The 20,694-nt window shown below is 42.9% G+C and overlaps 2 protein-coding genes across 2 annotated transcripts; one reads left to right on the forward strand and one right to left on the reverse strand.

The window, feature by feature from the left end:
- Positions 1-4,560: 4,560 nt before the first annotated feature.
- LOC112851126 (olfactory receptor 6Z7-like) lies at positions 4,561-5,499 on the forward strand. Its single transcript, XM_025914668.1, has one exon. It carries the CDS (start codon positions 4,561-4,563, stop codon positions 5,497-5,499), a length of 939 nt encoding a protein of 312 aa, XP_025770453.1.
- A 9,296-nt stretch (positions 5,500-14,795) lies between these two features.
- LOC112851118 (olfactory receptor 6Z7-like) lies at positions 14,796-15,770 on the reverse strand. Its single transcript, XM_025914659.2, has one exon. The coding sequence runs from the start codon at positions 15,768-15,770 to the stop codon at positions 14,796-14,798; it is 975 nt and encodes a 324-aa protein (XP_025770444.1).
- Between the last annotated feature and the right edge of the window lie 4,924 nt (positions 15,771-20,694).

Raw genomic sequence — 20,694 nt, forward strand, 5'->3', positions numbered from 1 at the left:
TTGTTTATTATTTTGCTTTTAGATCCCACAAATGAGTGGAATCATATGGTATTTATCTTTCTCATATTTGACTCTTATGTAATAGTGGAGATGTTATTACATGCTTTGAGATGAAGACAATTACATCTATCTTTTTTTCATAAAAGGCTATCAAGTGCCAGACAGGCTAAGTAACTTATCCAAGTTGCACCGATAAGAAAGAATCGGATAGAAAACTCCTCTGGATGGGGCGTATCTCGTTCATCTCCATATCTCCACTGTGCCTAGCACACTGTGCAGTACTTTGCTGATGCTGGATAAATGTTTATGGGATGAAACAAAAATCCTAAATAGCCACTGTGCACTCTGCTTCTGGGCTGAAGAATTCCAGAGTGACCTTTGAAGTTAAATTGATTGTATTTTATGTAAGACGAACAAAAAACAAAACCTATTGGCATCTAAGGTGACTGGCTATGATGTTTGATATGGGGGATACATTGTAGCAGAAGTGAGTCTGGTGCAGGCACAAAGAAAGGGATTATTAACAGAGGCAGGAGCAGAGAGAAAGTGGGTCGTGGAAGAGAAAAATCTGGTGGGGGAGGGAGCACAGACAGAATAGAGCAGTGGAGATGTTCTTGTTTAGTACCCAGATGAGTTTCACCATTTGGTGCTAACAGGGCTTGTCTGGAGAGTCATATCCAGGACCACAGAGCCTCTTTGGGAGGGGGACTGCTGTGGGCAGATATAATGTGCTTGTTTCGGGACTGGACACTGTTCCAACCACTGTTGGACTGGGGCAAACAGACCTCAGCTGAGCCTTGGCTGTGTTAACCTCATTGCTACATTTAATCTTCTCTGAGGTTAGAAGTGTCATCAAGGGAATTGAGACCTAGGGTGGTGAAGGAAGCAGTGGAATATGGCTTCAGAATGCCAACCTAAATTGAGCATCACCTCCATGATTTGTCAAGGTACTTGAGCAATGTCTTATACTTTCTATGCCTCTGTTTCTTCATCAGTAAAACAGAGCTAAAAAAAAAAAAAAAAAAGACAAAAGCTTACCTCACAGGGTGAATGGGACGATGAAATAAGGTCCAGCCTATAGAGTCTTTGTCCAGGATCCCAACACCATATGGAGGCAGCAACTTGACATCTGGGATTTTGGAAAACTCAAATCCATTTGAACTATGTAACTGTAGCACCAACCACAGCCCTTGCACCTGTATAGGTATTTTCAGTTTCCTCCTGCAAAAAACAAGGATATCAAACTGAGTCCTTTCAAATGGCCCTTTCAGTCCTAACATTCCCTTCCCAGACTAGAAGACTAATTTTCTTTTCTTCTTTGGCCAACATGTTTCAAAAAATAATCATAAAATGAAAATTTCACCCCAAGTCCCAAGAGATAGAGAAGAAAATAATGAGATGGGGTCAGCCACACCTGGGCAGTGGAATCTGTATTCTACTCCCAGCAGTTGGAAGGCTTTGAGGCACACAAGCAGACTCCGTGATCCTCAGTTCACACATCCGTACCATGGGAACATTGGTGATTACTTCTCAGTGTTGTGATGAGGATAAAATAAAAGCAAAGATCTCCTGACACAACATTTGGCAGTTGGTAGATGTTGGAAAATGGGGATTATTGTAATTTCTAGTTTTCACTCTGCACTCAGAACCCAGGTTTATTTGTGAGGCAACTAGGGATCGGAGAGGTTAAGTGACTGGCTCCTAGGGAGGCAGTGGCACATCTAGAGTTCAAAGATATGCCCGTTTCATTCCAAAGAAGATCCCTGTGAAAGGAAGAAGCTCAGTAGGACTAGAGTAAGCATCATCTGTGCTGTGCAGCTGGGATAGATGTAGGGCGAGGCTATGCCAGGAAGGCTTTGTGACAGAATGAGACACATGTGGCTCTCAAACAGACCGAGGGTATGTTTCATAAGCAATGCAACCTCATGCAAAGCCCTGCTGGGTGGTAAAATTGGACAGAACTGGTTTGAAAAAAAACCCAGTGTCCTTACTTTGTACTTGTAGCCTCTGGGAAACTCTGTTTCTTCATCTTTAACAACCAGGAAATGACACCTGCTTCACGGGACATTGAGCAATGAATGAAATTGTTTGTTAAAAGGACCCACCCTGGGCACCTGGTGGCTCAGTCAGTTGAGTGTCCGACTTCAGCTCAGGTCATGATTTCACGGTTTGTGGGATCCAGCCCCTTGTCGGGCTCTGTGCTGACAGCTCAGAGCCTGGAGCCTGCTTTGGATTCTGGGTCTCCCTTTCTCTCTGCCCATCCACTCCTTGCATTCTGTCTCTCTCTCAAAAATAAATGAACCTCAAAAAAATTTTTTTTTTAAAAAGAACCCAACCTGGACAAACATATATACAATAAATACTGCTTCCATCTTTATAATAAGATATGTTGGGGGTGGGGAGGATAGAACCCCCTCTATAGAAAATCAGGCATCAAACTTCCATTGTTTTTTCTAGAAAATTGCTGTACCTGACTCCATTCTCTAATAAATGGTGGTAAGTGTCACCAATAAATGTCATCAAATCAAGAGAGGAATCTCAGAATATGGAGATAAGCATTGTTCTCTATGCCAAAGGACCAGGAGAAGCACTGAATTTGTTTTTATTTATTTATTTATTTATTTATTTAAGTTTATTTATTGATAGAGAGTGCACATGAGCAGGGGAGGGGCAGAGAGAGAGAGAGAGAGAGAGAGAGAATGCCAAGCGGGCTCCATGCTGTCAGCACAGAGCCTGATGCAGGGCTTGATCTCATGAACTGTGAGATCATGACCTGAGCTGAAATCAAGAGTCAGTGGCTTAACAGACTGAGCCACCCAGGTGTCCCTATCTGCTTCTTCTTGAGACAGAAGAGCAGCGGGTGAGGGATGAGGGCCACAGACACCCCTCTACTTCTCTCTGTACTAGTGTTTGGGACGGACAGCGGTGCTGATTTGGGAGACAGAAAGTGCGGTGTGGTTTTCACGTGCTAAATGAAGCACTCCTGTTTGGAGCAGAAGCATCTGGCTGGACAACAGTTGGCTGACAGCTCAGTGCCTGGAAGAACACTGGACGTGTGGCGGATGCCAGCAGGTGCACCAGGACTAGCGGCCGTGCCAACCCTCCCAGGAGATGGAGGCCCGTGTGGACTGAAACTCTGCTTGCACAGCCCCCCTCATCCTCCTCAAGGCAGTGGCCAGAAGGGACTCCCTCCCTTTCCTTTCCTTATGCAACCCCCACACTATTCCGTGGGAGCCAATATCATTCTCCCCATTTCACAGAGGGAAAAACTAAGACTTGGGTGAACTCAGCAATGTGCTGATGTAATAGGCCGACAAGGCAGGGTTTCTGATCCCACAGTGAATGTTCTCCCAAACATGCTACATCGCCTCCCTTCCAGATCAACAGCCATCAGAAATTGAAGGGCACGTGGGCAGAGTCCCAGAGTTCCCAGCCAACATCGCCTTCTCTTTGCTGCTGTACCTGCTGAGGAGTGTGATGCCTGAAGTCCAACTCTGATCCTCTGTGCATTGAATAAACGTGTGTCAAGAACCTATAAGGTACCAGGCAATGCACTCCTTTGCTGGGTCCTGAGGTTAGAGCTGTGAGCGAGATAGACCCCATCTCTTTCCTCAAGAGGCTTACAACCAAGTTGGAGAGACTTTGCATAACTCAACAAACATGCAAGTAATCCTATTCATTTATTCATTCAATTAAAATTTTTAAACGTTTATTTATTTTTGAGAGACAGAGTGTGAGTAGGGGAGAGGCAGAGAGAGAGGGAGACACAGAATTCAAAGCAGGCTCCACCCTCTGAGCTGTCCACACAGTGCCCAACCAGGGGCTCAAACCCACGAACTGCGAGATCATGACCTGAGCTGAAGTCGGATGCTTAACCGACTGAGCCCCCCAGGTGCCCCTCATTCATTCATTTTAATCCCAGTATTAACATACAGTATTATTTTTCATGTGTACAATACAGTGATTCAAGGTTTCCATCCTTACCTGGAGCTCATCACAGCAAGTGCACACCCTCATTCCCTTCACCTATTTCACCCATCCCCCCCCCCAGCAACCTCCAGTTTGTGTGAGTAATTTAAACTAAATAAAGTTAATAACAATCACCCTGGCGCAGAAGTAATGGGTTGCAGGGATAAAGAATAACGACACGGGGTTTGACAGGGGATTTTCTGAGGATATGACATTGAAAAACTCATGCCAAGAATGTCAAGGATTCCCAGACATGGGAAACACAAGAATGGGGAGAAAGCTGTTCTAGGATGGAGAGACTTCATGTGGAAATGCTTTACGGCTGGAAAGACCTTGGAGTATTTGAGGGGGTGAAAGGGCCTCCATGGGGCTACAATGGATGTGACAAATGGTGCTGTGATGTGAAGTAGTCAGCAAGGATCAGAACATGGGGGCTCGGGGGCCATGACAGGACACATGATGCTTATTCTAAGGACACTGAGGAGTGTATCAAGGGTGTTAAGTAGGTGATACAACAGTGTGGAACCAGAGTAAGGCAAGCTGTAGAGAGAAAGATGTGCAAAATATTTTGCAGATGTATTTTATTCTTAGATGGAGAGGCCTTTGGAGTTGGGCAATGTGACCAGAGTCCAGAAGTTTGTCTTGTTGGGTTTGTCCACAAGGCCAGATGTAAGGGATGTCCTGTTTGCCATCTTCCTGACCCTCTACCTGCTGACCCTCCTGGAGAACACGCTCATCATCTACCTCATCTGCAGTCACATCGAGCTCCACAAGCCCATGTATTTCTTCCTGGGCAACCTGAGCTGCCTGGAGATGTGCTACGTGTCCGTGACCATGCCCAGTCTGCTCGTGGGTTTTTGGACTGGACCTTACCATATCTCCTTCACAGCCTGCATGACACAGCTTTTCTTCTTCATAGTCCTCATCTGCACAGAGTGCACCCTCTTGGCCTCCATGGCCTATGACCGCTACGTGGCCATCTGCCGCCCACTCCACTACCCACTGCTCATGAGGCCCCAGGTCTGCCTGGGCTTAGCCTTGTCCTCATGGCTTGGGGGGCTGTTGGTCTCAGTGGCCAAGACATCATGCATCGCCAGCCTGTCCTACTGTGGCCCCAACATCCTCAACCACTTCTTCTGTGATGTCTCCCCTCTGCTGAACCTGTCCTGCACCCACGTGGCCCTGACAGAGCTGGTGGACTTCATCTCTGCCATCGTCATCCTCTGGGGTTCCCTCCTGCTGGCCATCGCCTCCTATGTGGCCATCGGGAGAGCTGTGTTCCACATGCCATCAGCCGCTGCCCGCCGCAAAGCCCTCTCCACCTGCGCCTCCCACCTGGTGGTGATGGGCATCTTCTACGCAGCCACTCTCTTCATCTACGCCCGTCCCAGCCGCATAGAAGCCATGGACCTCAACAAGGTGCTGTCTGTCATCTACACGGTGGTCACACCCATGTGCAATCCCGTCATCTACTGCCTGCGGAACAGGGAGGTCCAGGCAGCATTCTGCAGAACCCTACACCAGTCCTGAAGCTGACCAGCGGATAGGCCATGGGGGAGATCTCAAGTTATCAATACTCTTCATTTTTTTAAATTTATTTTTTATTTTTTGAGAGACAAAGAGAGACATGGGAGGGGCAGAGAGAGAGGGAGACACAGAGTCCAAAGCAGGCTCTGGGCTCTGAGCTGTCAGCACAGAGCCCAACGCAGGGTTTGAACTCACAAACTGTGAGATCATGACCTGAGCCAAAGTCAGATGCTTAACTGACTGAGCCACCCAGGAACCCCTCAATACTTTTCCTTTTTATTGAGATATAACTCACATGCCATACACTTCACCCTTTAAAATGTGCAATTCATTGAGTTTTAGGTATATTCACAAAGTTGTGCAACCATCGCCACCATCTAATTCTACAACATTTGCATCACTACCAAAAAAATCCTGTACACAATAGAAATCACTCCCAAAGCCCAGCCCACTAGCTTAAAAAACTGTAAGTCTTCTTTGTCTGTATGGATTTTCTTGTTTTGGATATTTCATATAAATGAAATTATATAATATGTGGGCTTTTGTGTGTCTCCTTGCACTTAGTGTAATACTTTTGAGGCTTATACATGATATAGCATCTAGCAATATTTCATTCCTTCTTAAGGCTGAGTAATATTCCATTGTATGGAAATACCACACATTATTTACCCATTAGAGTACAGCTGTGTTTTCATGCTTAAATGCAGTGTGTGTCTATATGTATACGGGAAGAATTGGAAAATCGATATTATAAAATGTTCATAGGGATTGCCATTATGTGGAGGAACTTGGGAAGGGTTTGCTTTCCTTTTCATTTTGTTGTGTTTTGTCATTTTTTTTGTGATAAGTATGTGTTGCTTTTGTAATAAAGATGTATTTTTTTTCTTTTTGAACTTTACTTATTTATTTTGAGAGACACAGAGATAGCATGAGAGGAGGAGGGGCAGAGAGAGAGGCAGACAGAGAATCCCAAGCAGGTTCTGCGCTGTCAGTGTGGAGCCCAGTGCAGGGCTCGAACCCATGAACCGTGAGACCATGACTTGAGCTGAAACCAAGAGTCAGATGCTTAGTTGACTGAGCCACCCAGGCTCACCCTAAAGATGTAATTTTCGGACTTCAAGATTGTGGAAGATGGTGGAGTATGAGAACGCTGGGCTCACCGCATCCTGCTGATCGCTTAGATTCCACCCACACCTGCCTAAATAACCCAGAAAACCACCAGAAGACTAGCAGAATGGATTCTCAGAGCCAAGCATAGACAAGAGGCCCACGGAAGAGGGTAGGAAGGGCAGAGAGGCAGTGCGCACTACACGGACTGGTGGGAGGGAGCCAGGCTGGTGGAGGGGCAGCCCGCCCGGCAAGGCAGAGCCCCTGAGTCTGGCTTGCAAAAGTGGAGGGGTTGGACTCTGTGAGTTCTGACAGCCAGCGGGACTTAACATCTGGAATGTTATAAGTCAACAGCTCTGCTTGGAGAGTGGGAGGGCTAGAGGACAACAGGAGGGAGAGTTGTGGAGCTCCAGAGGACAGAGCTCAGCTCAGTGGGGGAACAAAGGCACTGGCCAGTGCCATCTCCCTCGCCCATCCCCCAGCCAAAATCCCAAAGGGAACCAGTTCCCATCACGGAACTTGCTCACACCCCGCAAATACCCAAGCTGTGCTTCTGTGGATCCATCCCTCTGATGGGTCTGCCTCCCTCCTGGTGCCGCAGGGCCCCTCCTGAAGCAGAAAATCAAAGGCAAAGCAAGCTGAGTCTGCCCCTCCTGCCCCTGCGCACCTTGCGGATCCACCCCTCCCCCCAATACGCCAGATTCCATAGAAGCAGCACCACAAGCCTGGCAGTGTGCAAGTAGCCCAGACAGGGGACACACCACTCCACAGTGAGCCCTGCCCCTGGGAGAGGGGAAGATAAGGTACACACCAGTCTGACTGTGGCCCCAGTGATGGGCTGGGGGCAAACATTGGGTCTGACTGCGGCCCCGCCCACCAATGCAAGATACTCCAGACAGCACAGAGGAAGATCCCTGCAGTTCTGCGCCACTCCAGGGACTATTCAAAATGACCAAATGGAAGAATTCTCCTCAAAAGAAACTCCAGGAAGTAGCGACAGCTAATGAACTGATCAAAAACGATTTAAGCAATATAACAGAAAATGAATTTAAAATAATAGTCATAAAATTAATCGCTGGGCTTGAAAAAAGTATAGAGGACAGCTGAGAATCTATTGCTACAGAGATCAAGGGACTAAGAAACAGTCAGGAAGAGCTAAAAATGCTATAAATGAGCTACAAAATAAAATGGAGGTGACCACAGCTTGGATTGAAGAGGCAGAGGAGAGAATAGGTGAATTAGAAGATAAAATTATGGAAAAAGAGGAAGCTGAGAAAAAAAGAGATAAAAAAAATCCAGGAGTATGAGGGGAGAATTAGAGAACTAAGTGATGTGGTGAAACGTAATAATATACGCATAATTGGGATTCCAGAGGAGGAAGAGAGAGAGAAAGGTGCTGAGAACTTCCCTGATCTGGGGAAAGAAAAAGGCATTGAAATCCAAGAGGCACAGAGAACTCCCTTCAGACGTAACTTGAATTGATCTTCTGCACAACATATCATAGTGAAACTGGCAAAATACAAGGATAAAGAGAGAATTCTGAAAGCAGCAAGGGATAAACGTGCCCTCACATATAAAGGGAGACCTATAAGACTCGTGACTGATCTCTCTACTGAAACTTGGCAGGCCAGAAAGGAATGGCAGGAAATCTTCAATGTGATGATCAGAAAAAATATGCAGCTGAGAATCCTTTATCCAGCAAGTCTGTCATTTAAAATAAAAGGAGAGATAAAGGTCTTCCCAAACAAACAAAAACTGAAGGAATTCATCACCACTAAACCATCCCTGCAAGAGATCCTAAGGGGGATCCTATGAGACAAAGTGCCAGAGACATCACTACAAGCATGAAACCTACAGACATCACAATGACTCTAAACTCATATCTTTCTATAATAACACTGAATGTAAATGGACTAAATGCACCAACCAAAAGACATAGGGTATCAGAATGGATAAAAAAACAAGACCCATCTATTTGCTATCTACAAGAGACTCATTTTAGACCTGAGGACACCTTCAGATTGAAAGTGAGGGGATGGAGAACTACCTATCATGCTACTGGAAGTCAAAAGAAAGCTGGAGTAGCCATACTTATATCAAATAAACTAGACTTTAAGTTAAAGGCTGTAACAAGAGATGAAGAAGGGCATTATATAATAATTACAGGGTCTATCCATCAGGAAGAGCTAACAATTATAAATGTCTATGTGCTGAATACGGGAGCCCCCATATATATAAAACAATCACAAACATAAGCAACCTTATTGATAAGAACGTGGTAATGGCAGGGGACTTTAATACTCCACTTACAACAATGGATAGATCATCTAGACACAGGATCAATAAAGAAACAAGGGCCCTGAATGATACATTGGATCAGATGGACTTGACAGATATATTTAGAACTCTGCATCCCAAAGCAACAGAATATACTTTCTTCTCGAGTGCACATGGAACATTCTCTAAGATAGATCACATACTGGGTCATAAAACAGCCCTTCATAAGTATACAAGAATTGAGATCATACCATGCATACTTTCAGACCACAGTGCTATGAAGCTTGACATCAACCGCAGGAAAAAGTGTGGAAAACCTCCAAAAGCATGGAGGTTAAATAACACCCTACTAAAGAATGAATGGGTCAACCAGGCAATTACAGAAGAAATGAAAAAATATATGGAAACAAATGAAAATGAAAATACAACAATCCAAACGCTCTGGGATGCAGTGAAGGCAGTCCTGAGAGGAAAATACATTGCAATCCAGGCCTATCTCAAGAAACAAGAAAAATCCCAAATACAAAATCTAACAGCACACCTAAAAGAAATAGAACAACAAAGGCAGCATAAACCCAGCAGAAGAAGAGAAATAATAAAGATCAGAGCAGAAATAAACAATATAGAATCTTAAAAAAATTGTAGAGCACATCAACAAAACCAAGAGTTGGTTTTTTGAAAAAATAAACGAAATTGACAAACCTCTAGCCAGGCTTCTCAAAAAGAAAAGGGAGATGACCCAAATAGATAAAATCATGAATGAAAATGGAATTATTACAACCAATCCCTCAGAGATACAAACAATTATCAGGGAATACTATGAAAAGTTATATGCCAACAAACTGGACAACCTGGAAGAAATGGACAAAGTCCTTAGTACCCACACACTTCTAAAACTCAAACAGGAAGAAATAGAAAGTTTGAACAGACCCATAACCAGCAAAGAAATTGAAGCAGTTATCAAAAATCTCCCAACAAATAAGAGTCCAGGACCGATGGCTTCCCAGGGGAATTCTACCAGACATTTAAAGCAGAGGTAATACCTATCCTCCTCAAGCTATTCCAAAAAATAGAAAGGGAAGGCAAACTTCCAGGCTCATTCTATGAATCCAGCATTACTTTGATTCCTAAACCAGACAGAGACCCAGTAAAAAAAGAGAACTACAGGCCAATATCCCTGATGAATATGAATGAAAAAATTCTCAATAAGATACTAGCAAATCGAATTCAACAGCATATAAAAATAATTATTCACCATGATCAAGTGGGATTCATTCCTGGGATGTAGGGCTGGTTCAACATTCGCAAATCAATCAACGTGATACATCACATTAATAAAAGAAAAGATAAGAACCATACGATCCTGTCCATTGATGCAGAAAAAGCATTTGACAAAATTCAGCATCCTTTCTTTATAAAAACCCTCGAGAAAGTCAGAATAGAAGGAACATACTTAAACATCTAAAAGCCATTTATGAAGCCCATAGCTAATATCATCCTCACTGGGGAAAAACAGAGCTTTCTCCCTGAGATCAGGAACACGATAGGGATGTCCACTCTCACCGCTGTTGTTTAACATAGTGTTGGAAGTTCTAGAATCATCAGCAATAAGACAAAAAAAATGAAATCAAAAGCATCAAAATTGGCAAAGATGAAGTCAAGCTTTCACTTTCTGCAGATGACATGATGTTATACATGAAAAATCCGATAGACTCCACCAGAAGTCTGCTAGAACTGATACATGAATTCAGCAAAGTCGCAGGATACAAAATCAATGTGCAGAAATCAGTTGCATTCTTATACACTAATAATGAAGCAACAGAAAGACAAATAAAGAAACTGATCCCATTCACAACTGCACCAAGAAGCATAAAATACCTAGGAATAAACCTAACCAAAGATGTAAAAGATCTCTATGCTGAAAACTATAGAAAGCTTGTGAAGGAAATTGAAGAAGATATTAAAAATGGAAAAACATTCCATGCTCATGGATTGGAAGAATAAATATTGTTAAAATTTCAATACTACCCAAAGCAATCTACACATGCAATGCAATCCCAAGCAAAATTGCACCAGCATTCTTCTTGAAGCTAGAACAAGCAATCCTAAAATTTGTATGGAACCACAAAAGGCCCTGAATAGCCAAAGTAATTTTGAAGAAGAAGACCAAAGCAGGAGGCATCACAATCCCAGACTTTAGCCTCTACTACAAAGCTGTAATCATCAAGACAGCATGGTATTGGACCAAAAACAGACACATAGACCAATGGAATAGAATAGAAACCCCAGAACTAGACCCACAAAAGTATGGCCAACTAATCTTTGACAAAGCAGGAAAGAATATCCAATGGAAAAACGACAGTCTGTTTAACAAATGGTGCTGGGAGAACTGGACAGGAACATACAGAAGGATGAAACTAGACCCTTTCTTACACCATTCACAAAAACAAATTCAAAATGGATAAAGGACCTGATTGTGAGACAGGAAACCATCAAAACCCTAGAGGAGAAAGCAGGAAAAAACCTCTCTGACCTCAGCCATAGCAATTTCTTACTTGACACATCCCCAAAGGCAAGGGAATTAAAAGCAAAAATGAACAATTGGGACCTCATGAAGATAAAAAGCTTCTGCACAGCAAAGGAAACACTCAACAAAACTAAAAGGCAACCATCGGAATGGGAAAAGATATTTGCAAATAACATATAGGACAAAGGGCTAGTATCCAAAATCTATAAAGAGCTCACCAAACTCCACACCCAAAAAACAAATAATCCAGTGAAGAAATGGGCAGAAAATATGAATAGACACTTCTCTAAAGAAGACATCCAGATGGCCAACAGACACATGAAAAGATGCTCAACGTTGCTCCTCATCAGGGAAATACAAATCAAAACCACACTGAGACACCACCTCACGCTGGTCAGAATGGCTAAAATGAACAAGTCAGAAGACTATAGATGCTGGAGAGGATGTGGAGAAATGGGAACCCTCTTGCACTGTTGGTGGGAATGCAAACTGGTGCAGTCGCTCTGGAAAACAGTGTGGAGGTTCCTCAAAAAATTAAAAACAAATCTACCATATGACCCAGCAATAGCACTGCTAGGAATTTACCCAAGGGATACAGGAGTGCTGATGCAGAGGGGCACTTGTACCCCAACGTTTAGAGCAGCACTTTCAACAATAGCCAAATTATGGAAAGAGCCTAAATGTCCATCAACTGACGAATGGATAAAGAAATTGTGGTTTATATACACAATGGAGTACTATGTGGCAATGAGAAAGAATGAAAAATGGCTTTTTGTAGCAACATGGATGGAACTGGAGAGTGTTATGCTAAATGAAATAAATCATACAGAGAAAGACAGATACCATATGTGTTCACTCTTATGTGGATCCTGAGAAACTTAACAGAAACCCATGGGGGAGGGGAAGGAAAAAAAAGAGGTTAGAGAGGGAGAGAGCCAAAGTATAAGAGACTCTTAAAGACTGAGAACAAACTGAGAGTAGATGGGGGGTAGGGGGGAGGGGAGGGTGGGTGATGGCTATTGAGGAGGGCACCTTTTGGGATGAGCACTGGGTGTTGTATGGAAACCAATTTGACAATAAATTTCATATTTAAAAAAAAGATGTAATTTTCAATTTAAAAATCACTTTATTTTTTTCAAAATTTTTAATGTTTATTTTGAGACAGAGAGAGTGAGAGAGAGAGAGAACGAGCAGAAAAGGGTCAGAGAGAGAAGGAGACACAGAATCTAAAGCAGGCTCCAGGCTCTGAGCCATCAGCATAGAGCCTGACATGGGGCTTGAACTCGTAAACCATGAGATCATGACCTGAGCCGAAGTTGAATGCTTATCTGACTGAGCCACCCAGGTGCCCCTAAAAAATCACTTTAATCTGTGTCTTTTGTGTCCATAAGACAGAGCTGAACCTCTTTCACTGGGAACTCAAGATGCCATTCTGTTGTGGTTCCAGCTGCACTAGACTCAGCGTTGTGTGGACATATCAGGGGTGTCGTATCTGGTGCCTGTGCACCAGTGTCATCTGAATGCCGCGATCTTCCTTGTCTTCCCTGTGCATGCAGACACCTTCAAGGTCTGGCTTCTGCATCCCCAGTTGCTGTGGCACCACACTCCACTCCTCTTGCTTTTCCTCCGTGGAGCTCACTTCACAGCCAGCTGAAAATATGCAAAGCATAACGTGAGCACCTCAGAGCATGGACCCCATCCGCGTTGCCCGGAACAATGCCTGGTCCACATTAGCTGCTCGGTGAATCTGGTCGAATAAATAAGAGAACAACTCACTGAAGAAAGGTGATGTCTTATCCATCTCCATATTCCCAAAGATTTACAGCTATAGTAATTCTACCGTCTATAGAGAATTTGCTGAATTCCAGACCCTATTCAAAACACTTTATATAGATTTGTCACATTCACAGCCACACTGTGAGGGAGATATGTGTGACAAAGGTTGTGGTCATCTACATCAGTCCTTCCTTCTTACTTTAGTAATAGATCCACCATATCTCAGCTGGAATCCAGAAAAAAATGTTTCCATGGCACAAGAACAGACATTCAGATCAATGGAACAGAAAAGGGAACCCAGAAATGGACCCACAAATGTATGGCCAACTCATCTCTGACAAAGCAAGAGAGAATATCCAATGGAATAAAGACAGTCTCTTCAGCAAGTGGTACTGGGAAAACTGGACAGCAACATGCAGAAGAATGAACCTGGACCACTTTCTTACATCATACACACATAAAAAATGTTTCTCAGCTCTTCCCTTCTCTCCATGATGTCATAGGAGTATGTGCTGGACAAATGTCCATGGAAAAGTTTTAGGTTATGCTTTTTAGGGGAAAGACACTTTCCTGTACTTCCTTCGCTCTCCTTCTCTTCTGGTTGGAATTCAAGCGTGATGACTGGAGCTGGAGCAGCCATCTTGCACCCTGACCTGGAAGCGTCATGCTGAGAATGATATCACAAGATAGGGGAACTCTGACGTTTTGGACTGTCTTATTAATACCAAATAAGTGCTGCTACATTGATGAGAAATTCGTTGTATCCTGTTTAAGCAACTGTTTTAGGCTGAAATCCATTACCTAACCAATATGATGCTGTATTAGTCAGTGATTGCTACAACACTGCTGTGTTACAAGCAATCCAAAAATGTTTTTCAGTGGCTTCAGTAGCACACTTTTTTTTTTTTTCTGGCTTCTGGATCTATGGTGGTGTTCTGCTTCAGGCTGCAGGGCAGGCTTAGGTCTGTTCTACTTGTCTCTCATCCCAGAACCAGGAGATGTTCTTCTCAAGGCAAATGGCAAGAAGGCAGTGGAAACAGTTAGTGCTTCCCCAGACATCAGCTCAGGACTCTCAATTTGGTCTACATTCCATTAGCCAAAGCCAATTATATAGTGAAGCAAAATTTGTTGGGAACAGGGAAGTAGTGTTATCTTATTATTACTTTTTAAAGTTTTTATTTATTTATTTATTTATTTATTTATTTTTAAATTTTTTTTCAACGTTTATTTATTTTTGGGACAGAGAGAGACAGAGCATGAACGGGGGAGGGGCAGAGAGAGAGGGAGACACAGAATCGGAAACAGGCTCCAGGCTCTGAGCCATCAGCCCAGAACCCGACGCGGGGCTCGAACTCACGGACCGCGAGATTGTGACCTGGCTGAAGTCGGACGCTTAACCGACTGCGCCACCCAGGCACCCCTTAAAGTTTTTATTTAAATCCCAGTTGGTTAACATACAGTGTAATATTAGTTTCAGGTGCACAATCTAGTGACCCAACACTTTTGTACATCACCCGGTGCTCATCACAAGGGCCCTCCTTCTTCCCCATCACCTGTTCAATGCACCCCCACCCACCTCCCTTCTGGTGACCATCAGTGTGCTCTGTTAAAATCAGGAGCGGGCAAACTGTGTTGTCGCTGAAGAGACCCGGGGTGAGTGGAGGGTTTTGTGCAGCACTGCCTGGACCTCCCTGTTCCGCAGGCAGTAGATGACGGGGCTGCACATGGGTGTGACCACTGTGTAGATGACAGATAGCACCTTGTTGAGGTCTGTGGAACTGATGAGGCGGGGGCGGGAATACATGAAGAGGACCACCCCATAGAAGATGCCCACCACCACCAGGTGGGAGGCACAGGTGGAGAGGGCTCTGCAGCGGGTGACGGCTGATGGCATGTGGAGCACAGCCCTCCCGATGGCCACATAGGAGGCCAGAGCCACTAGCAATGACCCACAGAAGATGACAATAGCAGAGATGAAGTCCACCAGCTCCGTCAGGGCCACGTTAGTGCAGGACAGGTTGAGCAGAGGGGAGACATCACAGAAAAAGTGGTTGAGGACATTGGGGCCACAGTAGGACAGACTGGCGATGCATGATGTCTTGGCCACTGAGACCAACAGCCCCCCAAGCCATGAGGACAAGGCTAAGCCCAGGCAGACCTGGGGCCTCATGAGCAGTGGGTAGTGGAGTGGGCGGCAGATGGCCACGTAGCGGTCATAGGCCATGGAGGCCAGGAGGGTGCACTTGGTACTAATGAGAGCTATGAATAAAAAAAGCTGTGTCATGCAGGCTGCGAAGGGCACATGGCATGGACTGGAGCCCAGCCCCACGAGCAGGCTGGGCACGGTCACGGACACGTAGCACATCTCCAGGCAGCTCAGGTTGCCCAGGAAGAAATACATGGGCTTGTGGAGCTCGATGTGACTGCAGATGAGGTAGATGATGAGCATGTTCTCCAGGAGGGTCAGCAGGTAGAGGGCCAGGAAGATGGCAAACAGGACAATCCTTATGCCCAGCCTTGTGGATAAACCCAACAAGACAAACTCCTGGACTCTGGTCACGTTGCCCAACTCCAGGGGCCTCTCCATCTAAGTGCAAAACAAGCAGGTTACAGGAGACTGTGATCCACACAGGAGTAAAACGGCAAAGAGGAAGAGCATCAGGGGTCCCGAGAGCCAATGTAAGTGCTGTGGGTTGACTGTTGTCAGGAGGACTGGTGAGGTGGGATGTCGCAAAACCGGAAATGGAAAACCTCCACATGTACTTAGTAAATCTGTGACCTTCAGCAATTCAACCCTTATAAGCCTCAGGTATCTTTTTAAAAAAAAAATTAATGTTTATTTTTGAGAGAGAAAGACAGCTAGAGTGGGGGAAAGGCGGGGGGGTGGTGGAGACATAGAATCTGAAACTGAGCCTCAGTTATCTTGTCTGTAAAATGGAGGTAAAAAATATGATTGTTTTTTTCTTTTCTTTTGATGACTTTAAGTGGTCTGGTCTTTGTCCTTCCTTCCTTCCTTCCTTCCTTCCTTCCTTCCTTCCTTCCTCCCCCTTCCTTCCTTCCTTTCTCTCTCTCTCTCTCTCTCTCTCTCCCTCTCCCTCTCCTTTTTCTCATTCTTGAAAAGTTTCTCAGGATGCAAGGGGTTGTCTCCAATAGTTTAAATAAAGGAAGATTCACAATCCCTTTATTCTGAAATGCATACCTCTTTTAATAGGTTGAATTTCTGGGGGAAATTTGTCACTGCTTATTAGAGAAAAGTACCATCAATAATGGTTTTTCTAAGAAAGACCAATGAATAATTTCCTTTCTGAATATTTCTAAAAATGACTCCTTCTAGAAAGAGAACACATTCTTTTTTTTTAAGGAAAAAAACTATATGTGTTAACACCACATATGTGCCCCTACACTGTGCTGCATGTTTTAAACACATGGAGATCAATTAATTTCCACAACCCTACAAAAATAGCATGATTTTATCCATTCATACGCGACTGTACTGAGGCTCATAAGCAGTAAGTAACTTGTCCAAAGAACAGAGTTCTAGAAGTAGGGGTCCTTATGGGGCATCTGGGTGGCTCAGTCGGTTAAGTGTCTGGCTCTTGGTTTCAGCTTAGGTCATGATCTTGTGGTTTCATGAGTTTGAGCTCCACTTCAGGCTCTGTGATGACAGTGTGGAGCCTGCTTGGGATTCTCTCTCTCTCCCTCTCTGTCTCTGCTCCTCCCTCACTTGCGCTGTCTCTGTCTCACTCAAAATAAATAAATAAGCTTTTAAAAATACAAAAAAAAAAAAAAAAAAAAAAAAAAAGAAGCAGGGGTCCTTTGCCTCTGTTGCTGACTCTGAGGATCCAGTATGATTTTTAGGTCACTGGCATGCATAAAATATGCTATTTGGACTTATTTCTGACTTGCTATTTATCGTATGTATCAAACAGCAATTATATGAGTGTATACTATGCACAAGGGACCTGAAATCAAACAGCGAACAAAACCAGTGGCCGTAAGCTTTCACAAATTATATTCTTGCTAGTGAGGAATAGAGAAAGCAAACAAGAAGACAAATATAGGGATAAATTTTAGCTAAGAAGAAAGCCAAGAAAGAAGATGGCCAGTAATGTCTGGAGGAACAGGCTGAACACTGAGCTAGAGAGAGAGCACTTGAAACAGAATAGGAAAAAGCACGTGCAAAAACCTGAAGTTGGGAAGGCGTTTAGCATTGCTGAGGAAAACAAGATCCAGAGTGGCCCAGGAGTGCATAACTGAGGAGGAAGAAAGTCATTTTCTGCCCACAATACCCCATCTCTACCCCGATGCACTCTAAATCTCTCGTGGTGTGCTAGTCTCTGAGTTAAACATCCCAATGAAAAAAATTATGTGTCAGAGATAAACAGAGTAACAGGGTGGGGTGAGGCTTGGGAACATACACATATATATATATATATATACAAACTTGATTTATCACATAACTTGTATTGAGGATAATCAGGAAGAAGATAGGTCTTTCTATTAATGGTTTTTGGGTAAATTATTTGTGTAGAAAAATAAAAGGAAATTGAAACCATACATCATACCACATGCAGAGAAAATCGATTTCAGGCGAATGAAAACCAAAAGGTGAAGTGCGAATTTCTGAAATTTTAGAAAACAAAATAAAAGTATATCTTTGTGGCCTTGGTGGCAGAGAAAACTATAAGAATATAAGAAAAGAATTCAAAACTTGCCTGCTTTAAAATGTAAAAATCAAAAAATAAATAAATAAAATTAAAAATCTGGGACACCCGGATGGCTTAGTCAGAAGAATGTGTGACTCTTGATCTCGGGGTCGTGAGTTTGAGCCCCGCATTGGGTGTAGAGATTACTTAGATAAGTAAACTTGAAAAAAATGTAAAGTGTAACTATCAAAAGAAAAGCTGATCACCAAAAAAAATTAAAAATCACAAACTGGAAAAATATTCCTGCAATACATATGGGTGACAAGGAATCCCTATGTAGGATATAAAAAGGAATTGGACAGTTAATATGCAAAATAGGTTTTTTCCACAGAAATTTGGGGAAAAGGCCTGAATGTATACCTCATGAAAAAATAATTCATCACTGAAAACATGGAAATACGCTAATCTCATTAGTAACAAAGGAAATGAAAATTAATACCCAAATTAGATACCACTTCACATCCGTGGAATTGGCACAAATATAAACTTCTGAAAATATTAAGTTTAATAATGCTAACTTTCACACATGGTCGCTGACAGTCTGAATTGGCATGATCACTTCAGAAAACAATTTGGCATTATGTAGTAAATTTTAAGGTTTGACCATGCCTCAGAAATTCTGTGTCCAAGCATATATCCAGAGTAACTAATGTTCACAGCTGCACCGTTTTACTAGAAAAAAAAAAAACTGTAAACATCCCCAGTGTTTAGTGGTAGAATTGATAACTAAATTATGATTTCCTTATACAATGGAATACTATTCTATAAAGAAATGAGTGAATCAGAGCCACATCTAATGTTATGAATAAATCAATTTCAGAAACGTTATACTGAACAAAGAAAGAGAGTTACATGAGTGTGCAGTTATAATTCCATTTACATAAAAGCCAAACTGTGCAAAAAAATATTAAGAAACATATTGTTTAGGGATACAAAGTCATGTGGCAGATAAAATAGGAGAAAAGTGAGCCCCAAATTCAAGAAACATACTTCCTAGCAGTGAGGAGTGGTGTAGGAAGGGCACACAGGGGCTTCAAAGATCATTTTCTTAAAATGGCTAGTAAGTACAAGGGAGTCATTGCACCTTTATTTTATTTTTTCTATTTTTATTTTAATTCCAGTATAGTTAACATATAGTGATATATTAGTTTCAAGTGTACAATATAGTGATTTGTGTCAGCAGCCCAAGTGTCCATAAACTGACAAATGGATAAAGGAGAGGTGGTGTATGTGTACGTAACATATATATGTATGTGTGTGTATACATGTACACATAATGGAATATTATTCATCCATAAAAAAGAATGAAATCTTGTCATTTGCAATGACATGGATGGAGCTAGAGAGTATAATGCTGTGTGAAATAAGTCACAGAAACGCACAAAAACAAATGCATCATTATTTTTATACCTATTTCTGGGTTGCATTTTTTGTATCCACTCATTATTTATATAAAAGCCATTTGTTTTATTTTTTAAGTTTATTTACTTATCATTTTGAGAGAGAGAGAGCATAAGCAAGGAAGAGGCAAAGAGAGACGGAGAGAGAGAGAGAGAGAGAGAGAGAGAGAGAGAGAGAGAATCCTAAGCAGGCTCTGCACCATAAGCACAGAGCCCAATGTGGGGCTTGAACTCACAAACTATAAGATTACAACTTGAGCCAAAGTCAGATGCTTAACCACTGAGCAACCCAGGTGCCCCTATAAAAGCTACTGATAAAAACAGTTTCTATGTGTGTTAAAATATATGTATTTACACACAAAAAAAACTCAATTTTATGTATGTTAATTTTAAAAATAAATTTTAAAAGTAATTTTCTTGCTCCCACAGTGCTCCCTGAGGTAACAATTGGTATCAGTGTCTGAAGGTCCTTTCAGAAATATTGATGGCACATTCTTGCACTTAATGTATGGGTCCACCCTCTCTCCCTTTAAAAAAATGACAAAAATTTCACATGAAGTGTACTAAGATTTCTTTGAATCCAAATATTATGTTCTTTCTCCAATTCTTTAATGCCTTCTCCCTCAATTTCAGCAAAATTTCCCCACTGACCATGCTTAATTCCTAACATGTCCAAATTAAGGAAAAAGGATCATTCCCTCCAAAACTGTTGGTCTAGGCAAAGATAGACGAGGTCATTAAGATACTCCCCTTCAAGTAACAGATAAAAACACCTTGAATAATATGAATGAAATAAATTATTGGTGGTCATTGTTGATGCTGTTTTATGATTATGGGGACACAGTTTGGCATAGGAAGGTAGATATGTTTTAGTGAAAACTTCCCTCTTGGTATTTTGGCACAAGCCCTCATTTTTCAGACAAGCACAATGAGGCTCAAAGTTGGTACTTCAAGTTATTTTCAGGCCAACTTCTGTCTAGGGTGGATGTTCTTAGCTCTGAATGTGGTCACCTGGCCTGTTGGGCTGTTCTTGGCCAGGAGTAAGAGCTGAGCCCATTAGAGGTGCTCTCTCTGGTGCTAAAAACGAGTGTCTGTTGCAGTCTCTTGCCATGGGCTTCCTTCCTGTCTATGCTCTGCCTTACCTCTGTCCTACTTTTTCCTTCCTCTCCTTTTTTTTTTTAATTTTTAAACGTTTATTTACTATTGAGAGACAGAGAGACACAGAGCATGAGCAGGGGAGGGGTAGAGAGAGAGGGAGACACAGAATCTGAAGCAGGCTCCAGGCTCTGAGCTGTCAGCACAGAGCCCGACGTGGGGCTAGAACTCACAAACCACGAGATCATGACCTGAGCCGAAGTCAGTCGCCTAACCACTGAACCACCCAGGCGCCCTGCCCTCCTCTCCT

The sequence above is a fragment of the Puma concolor genome, chromosome E2, assembly GCF_028749965.1.
Source record: "Puma concolor isolate L17-30 chromosome E2, mPumCon1.1.hap2, whole genome shotgun sequence".
NCBI classification, from domain to species: Eukaryota; Metazoa; Chordata; class Mammalia; order Carnivora; family Felidae; genus Puma; species Puma concolor.